This window comes from Elephas maximus, chromosome 16 (genome assembly GCF_024166365.1).
Source record: "Elephas maximus indicus isolate mEleMax1 chromosome 16, mEleMax1 primary haplotype, whole genome shotgun sequence".
Classification (NCBI taxonomy): domain Eukaryota; kingdom Metazoa; phylum Chordata; class Mammalia; order Proboscidea; family Elephantidae; genus Elephas; species Elephas maximus.
This window is the reverse complement of record NC_064834.1, coordinates 84745355-84756594: the sequence shown is the minus strand read 5'-3', so window position 1 is coordinate 84756594 and position 11240 is coordinate 84745355. Positions and strand designations below refer to the sequence as shown.

General features: G+C 39.9%; 1 protein-coding gene across 1 annotated transcript; it reads left to right on the top strand.

The window, feature by feature from the left end:
* Positions 1 to 4833: 4833 nt before the first annotated feature.
* LOC126060015 (olfactory receptor 14A16-like) lies at positions 4834 to 5781 on the top strand. Its single transcript, XM_049856089.1, has one exon. It carries the CDS (start codon positions 4834 to 4836, stop codon positions 5779 to 5781), a length of 948 nt encoding a protein of 315 aa, XP_049712046.1.
* Positions 5782 to 11240: the final 5459 nt, after the last annotated feature.

Here is an 11240-nt window from a genome sequence, read left to right as displayed (position 1 = left end):
TGCCACATCTTCCTCACACAGAACAGCTGGTAGGTTCTAACTGCTGACCTTTTGGTTAGCAGCCAAGTGCTTAACCACAGTGCCACCAGGACTCCTCTGTGTATATATAAAACCAAACCAAACCCGTTGCCGACAAGTTGATTCCAACACATAGGGACCCTATATAACAGAATAGATCTGCCCCACAGGGTTTCAAGGGAGCAACTGGTGAGTTGGGACTGCTGACCTTTTTTTGGTTAGAAGTCATAGCTCTTAACTACGGCGCCAGACATGTATATATAGACGTGTCTATATGTTTTGTATATATAAAACCCAAACCCAGTGCTGTCGAGTTGATTCCAACTCATAGCAATACACATGTGTATATATGTTAGGTGCTGTCGAGTTGGTTCTGACTCCTAGCGACCCTGTGCACAACAGAACGAAACACTGCCCAGTCCTGCACCATCCTTACAATCATTGTTATGCTTAAGCTCATTGTTGCAGCCACTGTGTCAATCTACCTCATGGAGGGTCTTCTATGTGTATATATGGACATGTGTGTATATATATATATGTATAGTCCCTGGGTGGTGCAAATGCTTACGGACTTGGTTACTAATTGGAAGTCCATCCAGAGGTGCCAAGAAAGAAAGGCCTGGTGATCTTCTTTTGAAAAGTCAGCCGTTGAAAACCCTAAGGAGCATAGTTCTGCTCTGACACACATGGGTCGCCAGGAATCAGGATCACATCAATGGCAACTGGTCTGATTTGAATGTACAGTGAAACCCATGAGAGCTGGAACTCAATGGAACTTCCTTATTTTCCCGGGTCTTGCAAGTTTTCCAACTTTGATGGGGTGTAGTCTTCCTACTTTTCTATTGCTTGTTTTAGTGGAAAATATTTGAGTTTTCCTTCTCTGACATATTTCTGCCTTACACAGGTTCTTGCTTTGGTAGGTTTTACTGTATCTCTATATCTATCTGCCTATATACCTAGGTGCAGATGCAGAACTAGATCTATATATGGTATGTGTGTACATATAAATATGCGTACATATATATATATTTATATTTATACAATTCAACAAAAAGACAAATGCCAGGGTCTCAAAAGCTTGCAAGTGGCCAGCCAAGTTACAATTGGTCTATTCACCTGGAGCAGCAGAAAAAGAGGGAGAGCCAGGAATAGGAGGAGGAAATGGAATGTGTGCCTAATTACTTCCATGAACAAATGCTTTCTTTGCTATGAGACCAGAAGAATTGGATGGTACCTGGCTCACATTACTGAACATTTTGATCCAGGATTCTGTGGAAGAGTTCTTACCAAAAGGGGGGAAATGCAGAACAGAAATCCAAATTCTCATGCAACCAGATTTTCTAGGGGCATTGAGCATGGATGAAATCCTGAAACTGTTTCCCTGAGATAATCTTTAAATCGTCAACCAATGTATCCTCTGAAGTTTTATTTAAACTGAACAATAGGTTAGCTTATTTAGTAAAAACTGTTTGCTTTGAACATCATGCTCTTTTGAAGTACTGTCTATATGGGATGAAATTGACTACAAAAACTCGAACCATCAGATAGGAAGCTTACGGGGCAGTGAATTCATGTTGTTGAGAGAAGAAAAATTCAGAGAAGGAGAGTAAGATAATTACACAAATTGAAGAATGACATCAACACCACTGAATTGTATATGTAGAAATTGTTGAATTGGTGTATGGTTTGCTGTGTATACTCTCAACAACAATAAAAAATGAAATATATATGTGTGTGCATATACACACACACTCACATATATAATTTATAAATGCTGTTAGCCAAAAATAATATCCTAAATCCTGTTATAGTTGGAGGATGCTATTTGGAATAATTACGTGATTTCATTTTTAGTAGTGAGTTTCAAAAATACCAAATGTACATTAAAATGTTTTGTTGTGATAGGTATGAGTTAATTGAAAACACTTAAAGGCTCGGTAGGAGTATACCTTTGCAAATGTTTTTGGAAGAATAAACATATACAATCCATCAGTTATCAATAAATTATCCAAGTGTGCTATATCAATTAAACTGCAAGAAATACCTAAACAACCAAATAAACATGTGCACAGAGAATGTAATTATAACTACGTTAATCAAAAGTTTGCTTGCAAAGAGAAGACAGGATTTTCAAATACTGAATACCAATGCCATGGAATAATAAGGAGAACTGCTGGCATAACGGTTAAGTGCTAGGCTGCTAACCAAAAATTTGGTGGTTCAAATCCACCCAGCCACTCTGCAGAAGAGAGACTCTGCCATCTGCTTCGGTAAGGATTACAACAAAGACAACCCTATTGGTACAGTTTTACTCTGTTGCATAGGGTCGCTGAATCAGAATCAACTTGAGGGCACCCAACCATAGCAAAAAATAGATAAAAACACAAAGCCATGAAGAATATTGCTGTGTGTGAAAACTGAATCTCTGAACCACACATGATGAATGTCAAAAGATGTATTTTTATAAATATGTATGGCAAGTAATAGGAAGATTTTTGAAGGAAACATTCCCAAATGTGCAACTCTAGTTCTTCCTGGGAAGAAATTTGTGAATGAGCCTCTCCAGGCACGTTTCACATTAATTTTTTCCTACATTGCTTATTTTACACAAGTAATATTTTCATAGATACTAGTGTTAAAATGACCAAAAAAAAAAAAAAAAAAAAGCAAAGCTAAGCAACAATAAAACAAAACAATATTTGGACCTAATAAGTATTCCTGAATATAAATTTCTATACTTGGATTCAACTATCCTATTTTCTACTAAAAAGTTAGTGTTGTAACACATTAATGAACAGAAAGAAACAAAATGAACGTATTCAGACAGTCCTTGCATATTCTCATCACAGAAAACCCCTAGGGGCATTTGAATTACCCTTCTGTGTGGTCCTAATCCTGGTGTTCATGGACCTCGGAGCATAAATCTCACCCCAATTATACCGTGGTGACCTCATATGAAACTCAGAAGGCACACAGGACTGGTGAGATAATTAAGCAGCCTTCGTCGTGGAATACCCCGCCGTTCCAGAATGAAGGTGTCCACTGAGGGCAGACACAGCATGGCCCTTTGCTTCCACATGTATAAGAACACTTTCATGGAGGGATGGAAGAGGGAAATATGCCCCATCCTACTCCTACTGTGCCTGTTGGGGTCTTTCCACTTCATGCCTGACTGCCAGTTCTAACCAAAGGGAAGAGAAATCTCTGTGAATATTGATAAATTTGTTATATTTTGATAAATTTATGTGACTCTTTTCTTCTGATGTCTTCAGGAAGAGGAAATTTTAACATTGTCATCTGTATCCATAGAAGAAACCTGTGCTAATTGATAAGACTATTACTACCCAATTAGTTTCCAGGAGTTTTGTTTAAATGAAAGCTGGAGGGGCAAGGGAGAAAATTAAAAAAAAAAAAAAAAGATACATTTGTAAATGTGAGAATGAGGAAATAGTGGATGTTGAAAAAGCTGTTGTACTGTCTCAGGCAAGACCACTGTCATGGCTGTAGTTTACAAGGAGAGAGGAGACCTTCCATCACAGCAGCAGTTACTCTCTACTCTCTAGTAAATAGGTAAGAAGTGACAGTGGGGACATCCTAAACTTTACTAAAAACTCTTCTATTTGACGTCAACTAGAAAAGATTTAGAAAAGACACCATCCCACTGTGATACTAAGGTAGGCCTCTACCCTGTTCTACCTAGGACCTTCTTTGTATTATTTTTAACCACCATTCACAAACCCATGCTTTTCTTTTTATTCTATTATATTTTATTTTCAGAAACTCTGGTGGCGTAGTGGTTAAGAGCTCAGTTGCTAACCAAGAGGGTGGCAGTTTGAATCTGCCAGGCACTCCTCGGAAACTCTATGGGGCAGTTCTACTCTGTCCTATAGGGTCACTATGAGGTGGAATCGACTCGATGGCAGTGGGTATATTTTATTTCATTTTCACCAAGGTCAAGAGCAGTGTTTATCAAATGACTCCTGGAAGCAGTCAGTAGAAAAGAGAAAGTCTGTGTTAATAGCTTTAAATGTAGAATATATCCTAACACCCATAACCTTAAAACCAAACCCGTTGCCATCTAGTCAATTCTGACTCATAGCAGCCGTGTAAGACAGAGTAGGTCTGCCTCACAGAGTTTCCAAGGGAAGCAGACTACCACATCTTTCTCCCGTGGAACAGCTGGTGGGTTAGAACCACCAAACTTTCGGATGAAGCTTTCATTTAGTAGCAGAGCACTTAACCACTGCTCCACCAAGGCTCAAACCCCTACACCTGCATAGTAATCTCCTAAGGCATGGGAGGCAATGTAACTTTTTCTTGCTTCCTGGACAGATGCACTTTGTTGCATCCTCTGCCTTTTTCTTAACTGCCTTGAATGCCAATCATATTTCAGTTTGTTCTCTCTAATATCACAAGAAAAAAAATACAGTTGCACTCGAATCCATTCATATTCATGGCAACCCCATCCGTGTCAGGGTAGAACTATTCTCCATAGGCTTTTCAATGGCTAATTTATTGCAAGTAAATTATTGGGTCTCTTCTGAGACAGATTTCGATGTACTCAAACCACCAGCCTTTAGGGTAGCAGCCCAGTGCATTAACTGCTTCCATTACCATTAAGAAAGTGGAGCTGTACTGTATGCTATTTTCCTGAGACTTTTCTGATAAGCTTCACTCCAAACAGAATCAAGCCATGTTAAAGGTGTTTGCTCCACCCTTTGCTTGTTAATATAACCAGAAGATTCAGGCTACTGAGTTCATATCTGAGTGAACTAGTTATCAGTGTTATCTTTATTTCCACAGGCAAGAATCAGCATGCCTGAGAAACTAGCCAACATAACCATCATAATGGAATTTTTGCTCATGGGATTCCCTGATGACTGGATGCTACAGAGACTGTATGCAGCCCTCTTCTTCCTCATTTACCTGACGGCATTGACAGGGAACCTCCTCATTGTCGCCCTCACCACCATTGATCTGCATCTCCATGCCCCTATGTTTTTCTTCCTGAAGAATTTGTCCTTGATTGATATTGGCTTCATCTCTGTCACAGTCCCCAAGTCCATCATGAACTCTCTGACTAAGAGTCATTCTATCTCCTTCCTAGGATGTGCCTCACAAATTTTTCTTTTTCTTTTTTTTGGGAGCACAGAGTATGCCCTCCTTGTAGTCATGTCCTACGACCGCTATGCTGCCATCTGCCATCCTTTACGCTATGAGACCATTATGAATAGAGGCTCCTGTGTGCAGATGGTGACTGTGTCATGGCTCAGCGGATTTGTCTATGGATCCATCCATGTAACAGGTACATTCTCTGTCAATTTCTGTGGGCCCAACATAGTGCACCAGTTCTTCTGTGACATTCCATCACTGCTTACACTTGCTTGTCCTGGGGAGCAAATTCTAGAATGTGCATTTATAATTGCCAGCTTTTCCTTTGCCTTTTTATGCTTCCTTTTCATGATTGCCTCTTATGTTCACATTTTCTCAGCTGTCTTAAGGATTCCATCTGCTCAAGGCAGGTTCAAAATTGTCTCCACCTGCATGCCCCACCTCACTGTGATGGCCTTGTTCCTCTTTTCAGGCGTTGTTACATATTTAGGCACCAACTATAAACCTGCATCATCACTGAATCTTTTCATGTCTGTGTTATACTCTGTGTTACCTCCCAGCCTGAATCCTGTCATATATAGCCTGAGGAATAGGGATATGAAGGCAGCCCTAGGCAAATTACTGGGTGGTAAAATGTTGCTAAAGATGTAAGTATTCTGCTATCTTTAAAATATTGGCATGCATTTTCTCTTAAGTCAAAAGAAGTTTTTAAAATGTATTTTGGCCATCTATGTCTTTGGAACACATTGAATATCTTCAAGTTTAAAAATTCTCCTCCGTATTGACTTCAACAGCCTTGTCACTTACAATTTCTAGTGATATTTTCTCACTTTACTTTTCAGCATTACATTTATTTAAAATATTTCTTTTATCACTTTGACATTTAATTTGGGCCAAATGTTTTGAAAGAGTGAGTTGAAAGGAACTGGAGAAAGAGGTGAAACACCTATAAATAGCAATTCTTTGTGTAGCATCCACTGTAGATGAAACTGGAGCTTTGCCAAGCAACTATGATAGATAGAGATATATAGAGATATATAGGAGCCCTGGTGGCATAGTGGTTAAGAGTTCAGCTGCTAACCAAAAGCTGAGCAGTTCAAATCCACCAGCTGCTCCTTGGAAACCCTATGGGGCCGTTCTATTCTGTCCTATAGGGTCGGAACTGACTCTACAGCACCTAACAACAACAACATATGTATATATATGGCATGGACACTTAATAAAGGCAAATGGGTATGTTACCATTACTGTATCTTCCATTTATCTTGTCACAGCTACACTAGACTGTATATTCTGTAATCGAAATCAGACCCACTGATTTTTATATTCTTTTCTTGGAAGGTTCTGGAGTGTCTAGAAACACACAATGCAGTGAATAATCCAGACTTTAAGGTTATTCTGGTGGTTTCATCTCCTTTGTTGCCATTGTCAGATGCTGCCTCTTTACATTATCGTACATTATTTCTTCAAAGTTAACCTATTATGTCCAATTTTCTGTCACTGTATTTTACAACTTTATAATAGCGGTAGAAAACAGGAGTAAAGAGAATCCTTTGGTTGTCTTACTATTCTACACTTTTTTCTTTTTAACTTTTTTTTATTGTACTTTAGATGAAGGTTTACAGAACACACTAGCTTCTCATTAAACAGTGAATACACATATTGTTTTATGACATTGGTTAACTACCCCATGACATGTCAACACTCTCCCTCCTCAAACTTAAGTTCTGTATTACCAGCTTTCCTGTCCCCTCTTGCCTTCTAGTCCTTGCCTCTGGGCTGGTGTGCCCCTTTGCTCTTATTTTGTTTTATGGTTCTGTCCAATCTTTGACTGAATGGTGAACCTCAGGAGTGACTTCATTACTGAGCTGATAGCATGTACAGGGGCCATACTCTCAGGGTTTCTCCAGCCTCTGTCAGGCCAGCAAGTCTGGTCTTTCTTTTTGAATTAGAATTTTGTTCTACATTTTTCTCCAGCTCTGTCTGGGACCCTGTATTGTGATCCCCATCAGAGCAGTCAGCGGTAGTAGCCGGGCAACACCTCGTTGTACTGGACCTTTCTGGTGGAGGCCGTGACAGTTGTGGTTCATTAGCCCTTTGGACTAATCTTTCCCTTGTATCTTTAGTCTTCTTCATTCTCCCTTGCCCCTCAAAGGGGTGTGACCAGTGGAGTATCCTACATGGCCACTCATAGGCTTTTAAAACCCCAGACGCTACTCACCAAAGTAGAATGTAGAGCATTTTCTTTATAAACTATGTTACGCCAGTTGAGCTAGATGTTTGCTAAAACCATGGTCCCCACAGTCCTCAGCCCAGCAATTTGGTCCCTTGGGGAGTTTGAATGTATCTGTGGAGCTACCATGACCTTGCCTTGTACAAGTTGTGCTGGCTTCCCTAGTATTGTGTACTGTCTTACCCTGTACCAAAGTTAGAACTTACCTATTGTCTATTTAGTGTTTTTCTATCCCCACATTTCCTCTCCCTTGTAACCATCAAGGATTGTTTCTTTTTGTGTGTAAACCTTTTCATGAGTTTTTACAGTAGTGGTCTCATACAATATTTGTCTTTTTGTGATTTACTTATTTCACTCAGCATAATTCACCCATGTTATGAGATGCTTCACAGATTCATCATTATGCTTTATCAGTGTGTAACACTCCATTGTGTGTATGTACCACAATTTGTTTATCCATTCATTTGTTGATGGGCATCTAGGTTGTTTCCATCTTTTTGCTATTGTGAAGAATGCTGCAATGAACATGGGTGTGCATATGTCTGTCTGGGTGATGACTCTTATTTCTCGAGGATATATTCCTAGGAGTGGGATTGCTGGAATATATGGTATTTCTATTTCTAGCTTCCTAATTTTTAAGGAAGAGCTGTATTGTCTTCCAAAACGGTTGTATCATTTTGCATTCCCACCAGCAGTGCATAAGAGTTCCAATCTCCCAGCAGCCTCTTCAACATTTGTTGTCCCATGTTTTTTTGATTCGTGCCAGTAATGCTGGGGTGAGATGGTATCTCATCTACACATTTTTCTTATCATCATAATTTTTCTTATTTTAGAATTTAAAAATAAATAATAATTTCACCCATTTGAGTTTCTGGAATTATTATATACAAAACAAATACATTTAAAAGTTATAAAAGTAGTTATGTAGCTACAGTCATAAGGATCCCTCGTGGTGCAATGGTTAAGCACTTGGCTTCTAACTGGAAGGTCAGAGGTTTGAAACCACCAACTGCTCCTGGAGAGGAAAACCTGGAGATCTGATCCTGTAAAGATTATAGTCTAGAAAACTCTTGGGACAGTTCTGCTATGTTGGGTCGGGTAGCTATGAGTTGCAATCAACTCCAAGGCACACAGCAGCAACAGCTATAACCACAGATCAGTCATAATCCAGAGGATGATGATTAAAATCAGCCAATAAATAACAGTTACCATCAAGTCAATTCTGGCTCAAGTTGACTGCATGTGTGTCAGAGTAGAAGTGTGCTCTGTAGGATTTTCAAAGGATAATTTTTCAGAAGAAGATTACCAGGCCTTTCTTCCCAGGTGCCTCTAGGTGAACTTGAACCTCCAACCTTTTGGTTAGCAGTGGAATGCTTAATAATTTGTACTGCCTAAATGCTCCTCTTACCTCATAAACAGTACTAAATGCTCCAGGTTTCACGAAGTGAGAAACTCTCTTTTTTCTTCTATTTCTCTACTTACTTACCTTTTCTTTCTCTCACTATATCCACTCTCTTGCCCTGCTTTTGATGAAGCTGAAATAGGATAGATGGCACCTTTCTTGGTCTGCCTTAGCCATCTGAACTGAGTTCTCAAAAATGGACTGTGTTCTTTCTCTAGAATATATTCTGTCCCCAAACACAGCCAAGATCTCTGACTGTTCCATTGGTGGCTATCTACTTCAATTTTCTCAACTTTGCTTGCATTGTATAACTATCTGTTTTTTTTTTTTTTTTTTCAACAAACAAAAGTTTATTCCCGCAGTCTAGTCAGCTAGAAGTGCAAATTCAGGGTGCCAGGTCCAGGAGAAGGCTTTAACTCTCTGTTGGCCCTGGAAGAAGGTCCTTGTCATTAATCTTCCCCTGGTTTAGGAGCTTCTTAGGCACGGGGATCCTGGGTCCAAAGGACACACTCTGTTCCCAGTGCTGCTCACTTCTCTCTTTTACATCTCAAAAGATATTGGCTTAAATTGTAGATTAATCTTGTAGATGGAGTGAGTCTACGTTAATTGCCGCTAATTCCATCTCATTAACATCATAGAGATAGGATTTACAACACATAGAAAAATCACATCAGATGACAAAATAGTGGACAGTTACACAATACTGGGAATCACGACCTAGGCAAATTGATAGACATTTTGGGGGGACACAATTCAATCCATGACACTTAGTATTTTATCTTTTACATGGCATGATTCTTGTGTTTACTGTTTCAATATGTTTGCATAGTTGCTACTCTATTCCTTTTTTTTTTTTATATAACTTTTATTAAGCTTCAAGTGAACGTTTACAAATCCAATCAGTCTGTCACATATAAGTTTACATACATCTTACTCCCTACTCCCAATTGCTCTCCCCGTCTTGAGTCAGCCCTTTCAGTCTCTCCTTTCTTGACAATTTTTCCAGCTTCCCTCTCTCTCTATCCTCCCATCCCCCCTCCAGACAAGAGTTGCCAACACAATCTCAAGTGTCCACCTGATATAATTAGCTCACTCTTCATCAGCGTCTCTCTCCCTCCCGCTGACCAGTCCCTTTCATGTCTGATGAATTGTCTTCGGGGATGGTTCCTGTCCTGTGTCAACAGAAGGTCTGGGGTGCATGGCCGCCGGGATTCCTCTAGTCTCACTCAGACCATTAAGTTTGGTCTTTTCATGAGAATTTGGGGTCTGTATCCCACTGATCTCCTGCTCCCTCAGGAGTCCTCTGCTGTGCTCCCTGTCAGGGCAGTCATCGATTGTGGCCGGGCACCAACTAGTTCTTCTGGTCTCAGGATGATGTAGGTCTCTGGTTCATGTGGCCCTTTCTGTCTCTTGGGCTCTTAGTTGTCGTGTGGCCTTGGTGTTCTTCATTTTCCTTTGCTCCAGGTGGGTTGAGACCAATTGATGCATCTTAGATGGCCGCTTGTTAGCATTTAAGACCCCAGACGCCACATTTCAAAGTGGGATGCAGAATGATTTCATAATAGAATTATTTTGCCAATTGACTTAGAAGTCCCCGCAAACCATGTTCCCCAGACCCCCGCACTTGCTCCGCTGACCTTTGAAGCATTCATTTTATCCCGGAAACTTCTTTGCTTTTGGTCCAGTCCAATTGAGCTGACCTTCCATGTATTGAGTGTTGTCTTTCCCTTCACCTAAAGCTGTTCTTATCTACTGATTAATCAATAAAAAACCCTCTCCCACCCTCCCTCCCTCCCCCCCTCGTAACCACAAAAGTATGTGTTCTTCTCAGGTTTACTATTTCTCAAGATTTTATAATAGTGGTCTTATATAATATTAGTCCTTTTGCCTCTGACTAATTTCGCTCAGCATAATGCCTTCCAGGTTCCTCCATGTTATGAAATGTTTCAGAGATTCGTCACTGTTCTTTATCGATGCGTAGTATTCCATTGTGTGAATATACCACAATTTATTTACCCATTCATCCGTTGATGGACACCTTGGTTGCTTCCAACTTTTTGCTATTGTAAACAGAGCTGTCATAAACATGGGTGTGCATATATCTGTTTGTATGAAGGCTCTTGTATCTCTAGGGTATATTCCGAGGAGTGGGATTTCTGGGTTGTATGGTAGTTCTCTTTCTAACTGTTTAAGATAACGCCAGATAGATTTCCAAAGTGGTTGTACCATTTTACATTCCCACCAGCAGCGTATGAGAGTTCCAATCTCTCCGCAGCCTCTCCAACATTTATTATTTTGTGTTTTTTGGATTAATGCGAGCCTTGCTGGTGTGAGATGGAATCTCATGGTAGTTTTAATTTGCATTTCTCTAATGGCTAATGATCGAGAGCATTTTCTCATGTATCTGTTGGCTGCCTGAATATCTTCTTTAGTGAAATGTGTGTTCATATCCTTTGCCCACTTCTTGATTGGGTT

What these genes read in the sequence shown, in the direction of transcription:
- LOC126060015 (XM_049856089.1), top strand. Translation starts at nt 4,834, where the DNA reads ATGCCTGAGAAACTAGCCAACATAACCATCATAATGGAATTTTTGCTC.